The 17,551-nt window shown below is 35.1% G+C and overlaps 1 protein-coding gene across 1 annotated transcript in view; it reads right to left on the bottom strand.

The window, feature by feature from the left end:
• The window catches only part of LOC110268207 (ATP-dependent RNA helicase DBP2-like), a 1,769-nt gene continuing 242 nt past the window's right edge, over positions 16,025-17,551 (bottom strand). The window contains exons 2-5 of the mRNA XM_021114110.1: positions 17,327-17,491; positions 17,115-17,210; positions 16,556-16,630; positions 16,025-16,162 (exon numbers count right to left, since the gene is read on the bottom strand). Of these exons, the coding sequence (XP_020969769.1) occupies positions 16,052-16,162; positions 16,556-16,630; positions 17,115-17,210; positions 17,327-17,416 (372 nt within the window). The 5' untranslated portion in view covers positions 17,417-17,491 and the 3' untranslated portion in view covers positions 16,025-16,051. The remainder of the gene's footprint in view (positions 16,163-16,555; positions 16,631-17,114; positions 17,211-17,326; positions 17,492-17,551) is intronic.

The following is a 17,551-nucleotide window of genomic DNA, read 5'->3' as shown; positions in this document are numbered from 1 at the left end:
AAAATGGAAAAATAAGAGGAGCCAATGGAATATTTATACAACGTGAACAATAGAGGATTAGGGAGTATTAGAGATATAACTATTAGTGTTACCTTTTGTCATTAGCTGAAACTTTTGGAATGAGTGGTATTATGACATGGTATTAGAATTTTAGATTCGAAAGGTCAAGAATTCGATTTTTGATGTTCATTTTGTAACTCAATAGCCCATTGTACATATTGTACGAATAGTCTATTGGCTCCTTAACCGAACTCATATAAAATAAATAATTGAAAAAATCTCTAACTCCTCTTTATAAAATTTAAACGTTTTTAATCCAATTTTAGACCGAAAAAATGACCCAACTCCAAATATCCGGATTTATTGACGGTTCCAAAGAGGAGCCTGGAGGCCGGATCCGGAATATAATGTAATATGATATTGGCATGCATGGAATTTATTATCTAGCATTCCTCTTTTCCCTATTTTCCAGCATGTCATATATGCTAAATCTTTGATCTCTTCTCCGTTATTTATTATTTTTTTAGGGCCTTGATTATTTAAGTTTTAAATTTTATTTTTCTGGTACAAATAAAGTTCTGCTATAAGGGATTGAAATTACATCTTTGTATAGCGAAGGAAAGTCGTAGTCACTAAGCAACCTTTTTTTATGTGTATTTGAAAAAGATTATAATAATAACTCATTATTTTTTACTAACTACTATATTATGTGTATAGTATTTGGCATGGAGAAATATTATTTGGTGTTCATATCCCCAAAAAATAATGACCAAATCCAAAAAATTAAAAGTCTATTTATGAAATTCAGTTATCATACCTACTTGACTTCTATGAGGTTGGATGCAGCTAATTCTATTTATATAAATAAGTAACTAACTTTTAAGATATCTCTTATTAATTTATCTCTTATTAATTTAGAAGGGAGATATCAATAACCTTCCAAATAAAAGGGAACAGTTATCAACCAATAAAGGTAGAATTACTCTAAAAAGTGGTTATAAATTCTACTATAAATATACTGACAAACTCAGGTATATTCAAGTCCCCAATTTACAAAAATCTGCCTAAAGCCTTTACTTACTTAAATATCGGAGTCTCTTGCAAGTACCACTCCCACCTTCTCATGAGAAATCAGACGATGGCACCTCGGCATCAGCACAAGTCGGACGCTACCATAAAAAGAGTTTGGACCTCATGTTTAGGCCCACATCACTGTTTCAGGTAACCCCCGGAACATTGACGCTGTTACCTAGAACTTGGAAGTCTACACCTATGAATGGTAGACAATCAATTCGAGGACGGTCATACGGCATCTGAATCGGAACTGGAGCCTCATAACAATGATCGAGTACTTGCGATACCTCAAGAAGGTACATCAGGAAATCCGCCACTACGGCGGATCCATTCAGAGATCCCCCCACCCGAAGATGAAGAACCTCCTCATCCACTGCAAAAATAATCACTTTTAGCGACTATTTATTTTGCTTTTAGCGGCAATAAAAATAGCTGCTAATACATTTACCGGCAATTAGACATTAGCCGTCTTATGCTTTGTCACTAAAAGGTTTTAGCGGCAATTATAACATTTGTTCGTAAAGACTTTTTTAATGACCGCAAAAAGTATATAAGTTTTAGCGGCCATTTTTTTGGCAATTTATATGGCCACCAAAAGTAATTCTAAAATTGCAATGTTATTCACTTTTAGTGGCCATTACTATTGCCGCCAAAACCGATGTTACCGGCAATTTATATGGCCACTAAAAATAATTCTAAAATTGTATTGTTATTAACTTTTAGTTGCCATTATTATTGCTGCTAAAACCTTAAAAATTTTTTAATTATACTCACTCTTTTAGAAATAACAACCTATCTTTTTTCTAAAATTTTAAATTATTTTTATCAACAATTATTATTATTGTACATAATATAAAATTAATTACTACAAAATAAAATATTTTATTAAATTTAAAATATTTATACACAATTTTTTCTTGAAAAGTAATAAAACATAATACAAATTTAAACAACACAAATACAACAAAAAAAAATTTAAGAATAAATCTACATTATATATTTAGAAAACAAAATTAACTGTGTTTCAGCATGTTTAGATCAAAATGCCAAATTGTGTACTCCATTTTTCTGACCAAGTCTTCTATTAGTGTGGTGCCAAAGAAAAGATCCTAATTCAACAGATAGCCACCTCTGCTGCAATAATAACCATATATCATCAACATAATTTTTTAATCTTCCCTCACTTCTTATCAATCACTTTAATACTAGAAGTGAAAAGTGTTACACATAAGATGGTGTATAATTGCATATAACATTTTTCGAAAACACTCCTCCAAAATATAGAAATAAAAAATTCAAAAAATTAATGATAACAAATATTCTTAGGAACAGAAAACTACAGTACATTATTATTTACTAATCCTGATATGAACAAAACTATAATTAATTTGTCATCTGTGTAGACGCAACTTCTCATTTTCAGAGACCTACACAAGTATTTGTAAAACATTTGTTGTTGGGCTACTGACTTTTATAACTTTTACTTGTACAGAATTAGCCAAGTATTCCTAAAATTTGAGGAAATATATTGGTGAACTCAAAAAAAAAATTTTTTTAATTACTAAACTTACAACAAAATATAAAATATTACTAGCGGTATCAGTTAATTGTTTTAATTGTAAAAAAGAAAACAACATGTAAAAAGATAAATAACTAAATAAGAGCCAAATAACAAAGAATGACACTTAAATCACAAAAGACGTATATAAAATTTAACATGAATGATCAAGCAGTAGTTAAGAAGTTGCCATTAAATATGAGAAGCAAATAGAGAATGAAGTAGATTTTATTATTTGGCCAAGTATTAGCACACAAAAGTCATTTAATGCTGAATTTATTCTCCACAAAACATATGTGTGCAATAATCAAGAATAATATATTCAAGTATTGCACAATTATATGACAAAATCTAACTCGTATAAGCAGCAGACAAATAAAACTGCTACAAGCTACAAAAGAGAAAAAAGGAGGGAGCATGGAACAATCTAATTTGAAAAACTGTGAAAGAGAGCATAAAAGCTACAGTAAAGATCCTACTAGTTATCTATATTAGGAAAGTGAGTCTCCATGAAATATATAAAAGGATACTTCATATACATCATATATAGAAGTAAAACACCAATACTACTAACCTCTTGTATTTGTAGTTCAAAACCTGTAAAACTCGATCAAACCGTAATTAATTAAATAATAAATTAAATATGAGTGAACATGGTTAGAATATTTAGCAATTGGAATTTAATAATTTAAATATGATATTTGGACTCTGAATTTTTCTGAGTCGAAAAACATAGTTTTCTGCGTAAAAATGCGCACTGAAAAAATAGACCGGCAGTACTGGCTGAGATTTGTTCGGTACTGCGGCTAAGGAAATTAATTATAAGTGAATAAGGTTAAGAAATTAGAATATATAATTTGGAAAGATAGAAATATTTAAAATACGATTTAAAACTCAAATCTTAAAGGTTTTGGCCCAAAGTTAGGCCAACAGGCTAAACCGATTGAACCGGATCTAATTTGGGCCCAAGTCCAACCTACATAAGCCCTAATTAATGAGCTTCTGCTCATTTTCACCCTCCAAAGAGAGAGAGAGAGAGAGAGCCATGGAGGAGCAAGAGAGAAGAGTTGGGATTTTACTATTCACCCCAATCTTGTTTCGCCCATAACTTTTGATCCAGAGCTCCGATTAACGAGCCGTTTGTGGCTACGCGTAGCTCTTCTCATCCTCTTCAATTCTATATAAGTATTATGGTAAGAAACTTTTAGAATTTTTCCCAGTTTTCTTTTCCCTTGAAATTCGAGTTTTTGGTTTTGGGGTTGTTGAATTATTGTGATTTTGATTGTTTAGGAGTACACTAGCGTAGATTATAAGTAGATTTCACCCGAATTTCAAGTAGGTTGATGTAAGAGAAGCTTTTTTCTCTTTGATTTATCAATTTGATGAACCCTAGGTTTATTATAAGTGTGAAAATTGGTTATGTTAGAGTATTGGGTGATTTTGGTGCACAATTGGGAGATTGATATATAGCTTGTGGAGCTTTGGTGAGGCTTGAAGCTAAGGTTTGGTGGAGACTTCCAAGAACAAGCTCAATTTTTTTAGCTCCAAGGGGTACAATTTAAGTTTCATTTAAGTATCATGTGGTGTGATGTGAATTCCTAAGTTAGATATCCCTAGGATTAAGCTTGAATGATATGTTTGGATGGATTGATGTGTGTAGAGAATGCATGAAGAAAATTGATAATGTATTTGTGAAATTGATATTGGTGTTGGATAATTATTGTGCGTTTATGAGTTGTGTTAAATTGAATGGATATTGGGCCGGAGGCCGGGAAAAAGGTAAAAAAGGTAAGTGGTATTTGTATTGTGTGATGATTAATGAGTATATTGAATGTGAATGTTGAGCCATGATAAGTTTTGGTAATAATTATGAATAAAGATAATACTTGATTGTTGGTTTATGAATAATGTTGGTTGATTATGAGTTTGTTGGAAGGAAATTGATAGAATTGGACATTGAAAAATAGAGGTTTTGGTGACTTTTGGAAAAAATTAATTTTTAATGAACTTCGGCGATCCATAACTTGAGTCTCGGATTTTGGATTTGAATGAAATCTATTTCAAATTAAAGATAATTTCAAGATCTTTTAAATGGTATAAAGTTTGTGGAAAATAGATTTTTGTAGAGGAAGTTATGCTCATCAGAAGTTTGGTGTATAAAAGTAAAATTCTGCAGCACTTAGCAGTTTTTCATTCTGCAGAACTCGCGTACGCGACCACCTACATGCGATCCGACCAACCCTTTTGGGTTGGGCATCTCGTGTACGCGAGCAAGGTGCATGCATACACGAGAAAGGAAAAACTCACCCACGCGTACGCGTGGACGCGTGGCCCACGCGTACGCATGATCCCTGAAATAAGCAAAGTGAGTTTTGTGTTTTAAAACCTCTAAACCTCTATTTTTACTCTCTAAAACCCTAGAATTGAGTTGTAATGGTAATGAAGGGGCTTGAACTAAGAAGGGATGGTGACTTAGAGGTGAAGAAAGGTTTTGAAGTGGGGGTTTTGAATTGAAAAGTGTGGATAAAGCGAGTAACTAAGTAATGAAGTGTTGACATTGTTGAATGAGAAATGAATGATGATGATCATGATAAATGATGAACTTGAGATTGAATTGAGATGTGAATTAATGAAATGTGAGTGTACGAGAGCGGGTATAAGGGTGGTAATGATAAATAGTGAGTGTGATTGGAGAGTGTGACAGGGATTATATCTCAAGAGTGTGCTGGATACTATATCCATGGTAGAAAGTGATTGTGGCTATTGATGATGAGAATGTGTATGTTTGAGTTTTCTCTCGATTGTAAGATATGGCAGGCACTATATCCCGAGAGCGTGACGGGCGCTATATCCCAAGAGTGTGGGAGCACTGATGCGTGAGCATCTTCCCTATCTTTTTCTAGTGAATTTGTATTTAATTTGTTGAGTTTAATCAAGAATTAATTATCTTTTAGCCACTATGGATGTTACTTTGAGTCGTGTGCAATTCTGTTTATTTTAGGTAGCCTTTGGCTGGATTTGATGGAGTTTCCGTAGAAAAAGAGAAGAAGGCGAATGATGCTGTCAACCCTGACTTCTTTGCACTCAAACCTGAATAACGCGAGTTACAGAGGTTCAATAAACGTGATTTCAGTGGCGTTGGAAAGCTAACTTTCATAGCTTTCCAACGATATATAATAGTCCATACTTCTTCTCCAACCACGCTGCCAAGGCTGCGCCTAACTTGAGATTTCTCAAGTTAGGCGCAAAACATTAATAAGCATGCATAAGGATTAGGCTTCCATCAAGTTAGACGCAGCCCATGGCCAAGTTAGGCGCAGCCATCAAGCCCAACACGCCCTTCCTCACTTCATTCACACCAAGTAAGGCGCACCCCATCACCAAATTAGGCGTGGATCCTGCGAAGCAAGTGGTCCCCACCCATCAATTGAAGACGTGCTGATTGCTATAATTAATTCTAATTTAAACTTTAATTTTTATTTTCAAAAATAGGAAAAGATATTATTTAGTTTTAAAAATTATAATTTAAATTAATTAGGATTAGATATAAAAAGGGGTTTCCAATTAGTTAACAGGGAGATTCCACCACAACGTTATTCCATTCCAATTTACAATCCTTATTTTTCTCTTTACCATGAGCAACTAAACCTCCACTGTTAAGGTTATGAGCTCTGTCTATTTCTATGGATTAATTTTATTGCTTTTTCTCTTTTAATTCATGTATGGATTTATAATTTAAGGATTGTTTTCGCTCTTTATCTTATGAATTTGGGTGGAACGGAAGTATGACCTTCTTTCTATTTGAGTTCTTGTATAACTTGGAAAAGCTCTTTACTTGAATAAAAGCTTAAAAACATATTCTCCTAAATTTTAATTATCTGGATTTAACAGGATACATGGCATATAATCCTTTTATTTTTGGGTAATTAGAGTTTTTGTGGCATATAAATTGGAATTTGATTATCATCCTCTAATTAGAATTAATTGACCAAGGAATTGGCAGTTGATGAAAATTAGAGGAGACTAGAAATGTCTAAGGAATTAGGGTCTAGTCACATATAGTTTGCCATAAATTAAATCCTACATGATTAAAATAGTTAGTAAGAAAAGTTAATCCGGAAAAATAGATAACTCTGAACCCTTAACTGCCTTCTCCATATTTTATTCCCAAATTAATCATTTCTCTGTCTTCTGTTTAATGCTTTTTGAACTCTCAAATACTCTTTTCTGCTTGCCTAACTAAGTAATTCAAGTAACCATTGTTGCTTAGTCCTTCAATCCTCAAGGGATCGACCCTCACTCACCTGAGGTATTACTTGGTACGACCCGGTGCACTTATCGGATAGTCTGTGAGTTATAAATTACCGCATCAAGTTTTTGCGCCGTTGCCAGGAATTGATTGTGATTGACAACTACTCATTATTTGATTGCTTAGATCAGATATTTTTCTTTTAATTTATTTAATTTTAGTGTTATTAATTTTTATTCTCCATTTTTTTCTTTAATTTTTTTGTTTTGCTTTTCGTTCCCATCCCCACACCTTTATTTTTTTTACTTCAATTAACTTTTGATTTATTTTCAAAACCTTCGTACGTTTTTTTTCTTTTGATTTTTATTTTCTTTTATTTTTATTCTGTTTCTTTTCATTATTTTTTATTATTTTTCTATATTTTATTAGTTTTATTTTATTTCTATCTTTAATTTTCAAAAGAAAAAAATTTAAATAAATAAAAAATAAATAAATAGCATTACTATTTTTCTTTAATTTCTGAAATTAAGTTTGGTGTCTTCTATTTATTTTCAATTTTTTCTGTTTATTTCTTTTTTCTTAGTTAATTTCGAATTTCTCTGTCTTAATTCTACCTATAATTTTTGAAATTTAATTATTTATTTTATTTAGTATTTTTATTTTATTATTTTACACAGGTTACTTCACTGAGAATTCTCTACACTCTGACGTAGAGATTCCCATCTTTTCTTGTGTATGCGCAGGAACAGAGACAAAGAACATCTCTTAGACTTTGATCCTGAACCTGAAAGAACGTTCAGGCGGCGTTTACAACAAGCAAGACTTTACAAGACTATAGAGTCCACTATGGATAATAATAATGCTGTCAATGCCAATGTAGCAAATTCGAATGGGATGATCAACAAAGGAGAGTGCTTGGCTCTTATTCTGCCCCTACTGCGGATCTTTATGGAAAAAGTATTGTGGTTCCCCCTATAGCTGCAAACAACTTTGAGTTGAAGCCACAATTGGTCACCCTGGTGTAACAAAACTGCCAGTATCATGGACTTTCTTATGAAGATCCAAATCAATTTATTTCTGATTTTCTGCAGATATGTGATACTGTTAAGACAAATGGAGTGAACCCAGAGGTGTACAGACTCATGCTCTTTCCGTTTGCTCTGAGGGATAAAGCAAAGCTATGGCTAGATTCCCAACCAAAGGAGAGTCTGAATACTTGGGAAAAGGTTGTTACTGAATTTCTCACTAAATTTTTCCCACCAAAGAAGCTGACTAAACTTAGGTTAGAGGTTCAGACCTTCAGGCAGAAGGAGGGTGAAACTCTTTATGAAGCTTGGGAGAGATACAAGCTACTGACTAGGCAATGCCCTCCAGACATGTTCTCCAAATAGATCCAACTAGATATCTTTTATGAAGGCTTGGGTGAGATATCCAAGATGAGCTTAGATACTTCTGCAGGTGGTTCATTGCACAAGAAGAAGACACCAGAGGAGACTATTGAGCTTATTGAATTGGTTGCTAGCAACCAATATTTATACTCATCTAACAGGAATCCTGTGAACTCTGAGACCTCTCAGAAGAGAGGCGCGTTGGAAGTAGAAGCTGTTAATGCTCTTCTTGCTCAGAACAAGCTTATGTCTCAGCAAATAAATCTACTTACTCAGCAGATGGGTCGCATGCAAGTCTCAGCTATCAACACCCAAAATCCACCTCAAGAGGCCTCCTATGACATGGCAGATAATTTTGTGCAAAATAATAATTAGGGTTAAGTATTGTTTTCGTCCCTAAGGTCTGGGGTGAAAATCAAATTCGTCCCCGACCTTTTTTTGTTATTAAAATCATCCTAAACGTTACAAAACGTTATAAAATCGTCATTTTCTACTTTAATTTTAATTTTTTTTACGAAATTATCTTTAATAATTAATATAAATAATAAATATAATATTAAAAATAATATTAGTTGATGTCTCCTTCACCCGAAGATCAATACACCATCGCCATCATCGTGTTCATCCATGGCAGAACCTTTAATAATTAATATAAATAATAAATATAATATTAAAAATAATATTAGTTGATGTCTCCTTCACCCGAAGATCAATACACCATCGCCATCATCGTGTTCATCCATGGCAGAACTCAAGCAGCACCACTCCTTTCTCATCCGCCTCGGCCTCTCCTCCGACAACCACGCCATCTCCCCACTCATCACCTTCTCCTCCCTCTCTCCACACGGCAATCTCTGCTACGCTGCCACCCTCTTTTCCACCCTCCCAAACCCTGGCACCTTTCTCTTCAACACTCTTATCAGAGCCTTCTCCCTCTTCTAAACCCCCTCCACTTCCCTTCTCTTCTACTCTGACATGCTCTATCGCTCTCTCTCACCCAACAACTTCACCTTCCCATCTCTCATCAAATCCTCATCACTCTCCGCTACAATTCACCATGCCAGACAGGTCCATGCCCATGTTCTCAAGTTTGGGTTCGGATGTTTATGCTCTCAATGCCTTAGCTCACATGTATGTTAGTTTTGGTTTGTTGGGTGATGCAAGGAAGGTGTTTGATAGAATGCCTGTAAGGAGTGTTGTGTCCTGGACTATTATGATTTCTGGGTATGCTCAATGGGGGCTTGTGGACGAGGCTCTCACTGTTTTTGAGCTCTTGCCATAGAAGAATTCTGTTGCTTGGAATGCTGTCATTACGGCTTTCGTTGGTAGCAATTGGTTTCAAGAGGCTTTTGGTTTGTTTCATAGGATGAGGAAGGAGGAGGTGGTGGAGCTGGATATGTATGTAGCTGCTACCATGCTTTTTGCTTGTACTGGAGTTGGTGCTTTGGAGATGGGAGAGTGGATACATCGATATGTTGTGAGGAGTGGGATTGATTTGGGAGAGAAGAAAGGGAAGAGAAGAAAGGGAAGAGACACGGAGNNTGGGGTGGGGTGATTTTTTTTTAATTTTTTATTTTTATTTAAAGGGTAAAATTGTCCAAAAAATTTTGTTTATGAACAAAAGGATGATTTTATAATGTTTTGTAACGTTAAGGATGATTTTAATAACAAAGAAAGGTCGGGGACGAATTTGATTTTCACCTCAGACCTTAGGGACGAAAACAGTACTTAACCCTAATAATTATAATTATACTCAATCCCCTTCTAAACAGGTCAATTACATGGGGAGTGCTCCTAGAAATCCCAATAATGATCCCTATTCTCAAACCTACAATCAAGGGTGGAGAAATCACCCAAATTTTGGGTGGAGAGACCAACCTCAGAGACCTCAAAACTTCAACAATAATTCTCAAGGCGGCTTCCAACAGAACAATTACAATAACCACCAATTTCAGTCTCAGCAGGCAAAATCTAAATCCCAAGAAGATGCTAATTGGGAGATGATGAAGAGTTTTGTGCAGGAAACCAGAGCATCAATCAAGAATTTAGAGATTCAGATGGGTCAAATAGCCACAAGAGTTAATGAAATTGATCAGAGGACCACTAATAGCCTTCCTGGTAACACAATTCTAAATCCAAGAGAGGAATGCAAGGCTATCACCTTGATAGATGGACAAATGGCAAGTATGGAAGCACAAGTTAGTGAGGAGCCCGTTGAAAAAGAAGCTCCAGAGGAGAAAAAGGAAGAAGTAGAGCATGTGCCTCTAAAGCGTGCAGACAACCCATTCCCAGACTCTCTTGTCACTTATCCTACATTGCCAAAGGCTCCTGAGTACAAGCCTAAAATGCCATATCCTCAGAGACTTCAAAAGGAGACCAAGGACAAGCAGTTTTCAAAGTTCTTGGAAGTCTTTAGAAAGTTGCAAATCAATATTCCTTTTGCTGAGGTTTTGGAGCAAATGCCTATTTATGTCAAGTTCATGAAGGAGTTGTTGTCAAAGAAGAAGCCTTTAAAGGGAGATGAGACAGTGGTCTTGACTAAAGAATGCAGTACTATCATTCAGAATCACTTACCAAAGAAGATGCCAAATCCAGGGAGCTTTCAAATTCCATGCACCATTGGGAGCACAACCTTTGAGAAAGCGTTATGTGATCTGGGAGCAAGCATCAATTTAATGCCCCTATCTGTGATGAAGAAGCTGTGAATCCAAGAGGCACAACCCATGAAGATAGCATTACAGATGACAGACAAATCTATGAAGCCTGCATACGGATTAGTGGAGAATATCTTAGTCAAAGTGGGTAAGTTCTTCCTCCCAGCAGATTTTGTGATTCTTGACATAGGGGAGGATGAGAACGCCTCTATAATTCTAGGAAGACCATTCCTAGCCACTGGAAGAGCTCTGATTGATGTTGAAGTGGGTGAATTAGTGCTTAGAGTGCATAATGAGTAACTGGTCTTTCATGTCTTCAAAGATATACATTCAACAGGTGAAGAAGAGAGGTGCATGCAGACTGAGCTTATTGATCCAAACCTTCAACAACCCCCTGATGACGAACAGCAGAATCTGCAACTCAACCCTCCTTTGGTGACAATTAATAAAATTCCTCCTGACATCAAACCTAAGTTTAGTATTGGAAATGCATCATCCACCAAGGAGGAGGTTCCCAAAAAGAAGAAAATACACAGGGGATGGAGAAACAAAAAGATCCCCACTGAAGGTTTCTCCCCAAGAATGAAGGTGGTGTTGACTAGCAATCCAGTGCGGACTTATACAGTAAACAGAATCCTCTCTCTAGAGCATATTGAGCTACTTTATGGAGACACAGGAAAGAAGTTTAAAGTAAGGGGTGAAGAACTGAGCCCCTATGATCCTCTTCCTTAGAGGAGCTGACCGTCAAGCTAGTGACGGTAAAGAAGCGCTTGTCGAGAGGCAACCCGATAATTTCGTATCCTTAGTTATTTTTCGTAGTAGCGATTTTCTTATTTATTTGATTTTTATTGAGTTTTTACTATTTTCCTTTGTTTTACGTGTGTTTTGATCATGCAGCTATTTTATCACAGGAACCGAACACCTCAGGCGAAGAAAAAAGCACACGACGCGCAAGCGTCACTGACGCGTACGCGTCATATGCATGTATGTGACAAATACAATTTGACAGAGAGGGATTCCACCACAACATTATTCCGTCCCAATTTACAATCCTTATTTTTCTCTTTACCATGAGCAACTAAACCTCCACTGTTAAGGTTAGGAGCTCTGTCTATTTCTATGGATTAATTTTATTGCTTTTTCTCTTTTAATTCATGTATGGATTTATAATTTAAGGATTGTTTTCGCTCTTTATCTTATGAATTTGGGTGAAATGGAAGTATGACCCTCTTTCTATTTGAGTTCTTGTAAAACTTGGAAAAGCTCTTTGTTCTTTTACCTATTTTATTCTTCTTTCATCACACTATTTGTTTTTGTTTCCAGTTCTTTTTTGCTTGAGGACAAGCAAACCTTTAAGTTTGGTGTTGACGCTTCGCTTATGAGTTTTCTGTTTATTTTTAATGGCACTAAAGGGAGGCAAATCATCTTCACGGAGGAACACAACCTGAAGAATAAAACAACCGCTAGGATAACTAAGGTGGTTGAGTTCCTTTCATTTTTTATTCCTTCCCGCTTTACTATGTTATGTTCCAGTTTTCTGCTATTTTGCTTTGTTTATTGCATGATCCTTTATTAGTTAGATTCCTAGATTCTAGTTTAGTTTTCTGTTAATTTGCTTTAATTCTGAAAGATGTCTCATGTATTACCCACTGAGCTTGAAATAAAAAAAAAAGAGAAAGAAGAAAAGGGGGTGCAATGCATGAGAAATTGAGTTAATTTTAAGAATAGTCTTATTTACTTAGATGTGGTGGTATTTTCTGTGATTCTGAATGCATGATATGAACAATGCATATTTAAATTTGAATCAAAGAATGTTGATGTATAAGGAACAGGAATTTAGAGAATTATTATGATTTCTCTGAAATTAATGAAAGTTTAATCCTTGAAGCAAAAGAAACAGCAAAAGAAAAAAAATAAAAGCAAGGTCCAAGGCTCTGAGCATCAATGACTAGGGAGGTCAGACATGATTAAAAGCTCAAAGAGTTGTTTCTCTAGTCACATGCTTGTGGTGTTCTTGTGTCAGGTAATCCTTGAGACAAAACATTTAGAGTCGAGATCAATTGCAGAGTACGCCAAAGGTTTTGAAGCACTACTGTCTGGGAGTAACTGAAAAAAAATTTATAATAACAAAAATAAAAATATTTAGAACTTAAAGAGAGTTCCCCAGTTAAGTGCTTGTGGTATTTCTGTGTCAAGTAAAGCTTGAGACAAAATATTTAAAGTCACGGCTAGGCTCAAGGTGCAAAGTACCAAAGAAAAAATGCTGTGTTCAAGGGTTAAATTGAGTTACAAAAGATCAGAGAATTCATAATATTATCCGGATTCTAATTCCGAATAACAGTAACATTCTTCTGATTCAAAGGAGAGTGAGATGCCAAAACTATTCAGGATTGCAGTTGTAAACCCCACTAGGATACGTGACATATAATCCTTTTATTTTTGGGTAATTAGAGTTTTTGTGGCATATAAATTGGAATTTGATCATCATCCTCTAATTGAAATTAATTGACCAAGGAATTGGTAGTTGATAAAAATTAGAGGAGACTAGAAAGGTATAAGGAATTAGGGTCTAGTCACATATAGTTTGCCATAAATTAAATCCTACATAATTAAAATAGTTAGTAAAAAAAGTTAATCCGAAAAAATAGATAACTCTGAGCCCTTAACTACCTTCTCCATATTTTATTCCCAAATTAATCATTTCCCTGTCTTCTGTTTAATGCTTTTTGAACTCTCAAATACTCTTTTTTTGCTTGCCTAACTAAGTAATTCAAGTAACCATTGTTGCTTAGTCCTTCAATTCTCGTGGGATCGACCCTCACTTACCTGAGGTATTACTTGGTACGACCCGGTGCACTTGCTGGATAGTCTGTGGGTTATAAATTACCGCATCAAGCACCTTACCATGGGAAGTGTGTCGGGCACTATATCCCATGAGTGTGACGGGCACTATATCCCGAGAGCGTGGCAGGCGCTATATCCCAAGACTGTGGGAACACTTTGTGCCAGGTAATGTGACAGACACTATATCCCGAGAGTGTAACAGGCACTATATCCCAAGAGTATGGAGGCATGTCAGAAAGATGATATCCGGGTTAGCTACCGAGTGTGTCGGGTTCTGACAAAGTAACCGACACGTGAGCTCACGGCCAGTAGGATAGACATACATCATATGCATATGTTTGAATTGTTTGGGTTTACTTACTTGTTTGGTTTGCCTAATTGTACATGCTTCATGATTATTTGCTAATTGTCTTACTTGTGCATTACTTGTCTGTATTGTTTGTGTTTGTATAAAGTTGAATTACTTGAAGGATGGTTTGGTTCTTGGATTATTCAGTTGGGAAGGTAGTGAAAGTATGAAGAATATTGGGTTAGAATTAGAATCCCCTATGATTGTTGTCAAGTAATGGATTAGTGAGAACTTAGAATGGATATGTCGAGGTAAGAAGTTTAAGATGCTTAGAGAATTTATATTATAGTGCATTGTATTTATTTGGCATGTTTACCGTACTGAAAACCCATGGGTTGGGGTTCTCTTTCCGTATATATTCTCTGTTTTTCAGATGCAGGTCCTAGTGCTCAACAGTGAGCTAGCTTTGTCTGGAAGGCGGCAAAGATTATTTGATTCTATTTTGTACTTTTAGAATCTCTCCTATTTATTTTGAAAAACCTTTTATATGATGTACATAAATGTTTATTTTGCAACCTGCCTATAGAGGCGATGATGTATCCTTGAGAGAGATAGGAAATACTATTGTTAAACTAGTTTTTAAATTCTGTACCCTAGCCGGCCTAAACTTTGTTGGTCGTGACTAGTGGCTATTTACTTATGTTATCTATATATACATATATACATCTTGTCCTTATCTTATTCTTATCGCTTTCCAAAGCGCGTTTTACCTTTCGCTTGTTATCTATACGAGAGTGTTTTTCGATCACAATTTTATTTTATTCCTTTTCAGGCTTCTCATTTACTAATTCTTTCATTTAAACACACACACACACACACACACACACACACACACACACACACACACACACACACACACACACACACACACACACACACACACACACACACACACTTGCAAATTCACATCCTAAGCCTATATTAATTTTGATTGCTTGAGGACAAGCAATATTTTAAGTTTGGTGTTGTGATGCCTGAGCATCTTCCCTATCTTTTCCTAGTGAATTTGCATTTAATTTGTTGAGTTTAATCAAGAATTAATTATCTTTTAGCCACTATGGATGTTACTTTGAGTCGTGTGCAATTTTGTTTATTTTAGGTAGCATTTGGCTGGATTTGATGGAGTTTCTGTAGAAAAAGAGAAGAAGGCAAATGATGCTGTTAATCCTGATCTATCTGCACTCAAACCTGAATAACTCGGGCTACAGAGATCCAATAAACATGATTTTAGTGGCGTTGAAAAGCTAACTTCCAGAGCTTTCCAATGATATATAATAGTCTATACTTCTTCTCCAACCACGCTGCCAAGGCTGCTCCTAACTTGAGATTTCTCAAGTTAGGCGCAAAACATTAATAAGCATGCATAAGGATTAGGCCTCCATCAAGTTAGACGCAGCCCATGGCCAAGTTAGGCACAGCCATCAAGCCCAACACGCCCTTCCTCACTTCATTCACACCAAGTAAGGCGCACCCCATCACTAAGTTAGGCGTGGATCCTGCGAAGCAAGTGGTCCCCACCCATCAATTGAAGACGTGCTGATTGCTATAATTAATTCTGATTTAAACTTTAATTTTTATTTTTAAAAATAGGAAAAGATATTATTTAGTTTTAAAAATTATAATTTAAATTAATTAGGATTAGATATAAAAAGGGGTTTCCAATTAGTTAACAGGGGGATTCCACCACAACATTATTCCGTCCCAATTTACAATCCTTATTTTTCTCTTTACCATGAGCAACTAAACCTCCACTGTTAAGGTTAGGAGCTCTGTCTATTTCTATGGATTAATTTTATTGCTTTTTCCACACACATATACTTACTATTTATCCACCTTGGGTCGTACCACCATAATATTGTTGACTTATAACTCGAGCATAAGGATCTATATATTAAGGTGTTACAAAACCCATATCAAGCATTCTATCTGCTTCATCTAGAACAAAAAAGAAATTCTAGAAAGGGAAGTATTGCCTTGTTGTAAATGATCAATAAATTTTCCAGGGGTTGCAACAGCAATTTCAACTCCTGCTCTTAGCTCAGACCTCTGCGTACACAACAGAAACTAAGAAAACTTGCTGGAATCCTGGAACTATAAACTAACAATGAAAAAACTTTATTGATCCTTGTGTCCCAAAGATATAGTTTGTTAAAACAATAAGACAATGCTGGGCAACTCTTTCCAAACTAGGCATATATAAAGCATGCATCTTAGCAGAACCAACCAATGGAACTATTAATATTAAAATAAAATTTTTAACTCCTATCTAATACAAATAAAAATGATCATCAAGCAATATGTAATACCAATTTCGACAAAAGCACTTATATGATACACCAAAGGAATTTTTAAATGCAAACCAGACAAGTGATAACCAGCATTCCTTGATAATTAAACTTTTCAAAAGGGGCATCAGACCAAAAATATGTCTTTAGTTACTTGCTTTTCAATGTTAGTTTCACTCACAACTATGGTAGTTTTCAATGACTCAAGAAATCTGCTAAAAGCTTTAACCTGCCCAAAATTCAGAACACCAACAGAAATACTTAATAATATGATAGAAAGATCCTTCTATTCCTGGAGAAAATTATTTTTGTAAGGATCCTTACTCTAAACAGAAACATGATAACAAAAATTCAATATTAAAAAAAATTAGTAGATGGCAGTAAATAGCTTTGAAGTTAAGCATCCAAAATAAATAGTAGAAATCATTTGAACAAGAATGGACATAATGGGAAAGTAATTGACCATTTCCTTCAATGAAAAAAGTATTAATAGAAGGAGCTAAGTAAGAGTCTAGAATAGGCCTTATAACTAACTTAAGAAAAAGGAAAAAGTAAAAAGCTCCATGTTAATCATATCTCAAGAACTATGTGAACTAAGCTGTGTAAAAAATTTGATCCAATAGAGAATTATCAACTTATCAACTCTAATTGAAGAAATTAAGAAGAAACTCTTCCCACATAAGTCATAACCTAAATAAAATTATGTATATCACCTCTTTCTCTATTTGTTGAGCAAGTTCTCTAGTAGGAGCCAAAACTAATGCTAGAGGACCATCACCACGCCAAATAGGAGATTGAGCCATGTAATGCTAAAAATTTGAAAGGGAAAAAAAGGATGATTAAAATAGGTTGGTTTTTCAGAACATAATATCTAAGAAAACATTACATGATTAAGTCAAACATGCAAGCTATAATAATTTTGGACCTGTATCATAGGAATTGTGAAAGCTGCAGTTTTTCCACTACTAGTTTCAGCACAGCCAAGTAGATCTCTTCTAGTAAGAGCAATTGGCATGGCCTATGCCTGGATAGAAGTTGGCCTGGTGTATTCATGTTATGCAATATCCTTCATGATACTTGGATGCACACACTAAAATAAAGAGGATCAAAATTTAACACACGTGTAATAGTTGCTCAAAATTAACTAGCC

Source organism: Arachis ipaensis, chromosome B10 (genome assembly GCF_000816755.2).
Source record: "Arachis ipaensis cultivar K30076 chromosome B10, Araip1.1, whole genome shotgun sequence".
In the NCBI taxonomy this organism is placed as follows: Eukaryota; Viridiplantae; Streptophyta; class Magnoliopsida; order Fabales; family Fabaceae; genus Arachis; species Arachis ipaensis.
Note: the sequence above shows the minus strand (reverse complement) of the source record. Positions and strands in the feature narration are given on the sequence as shown.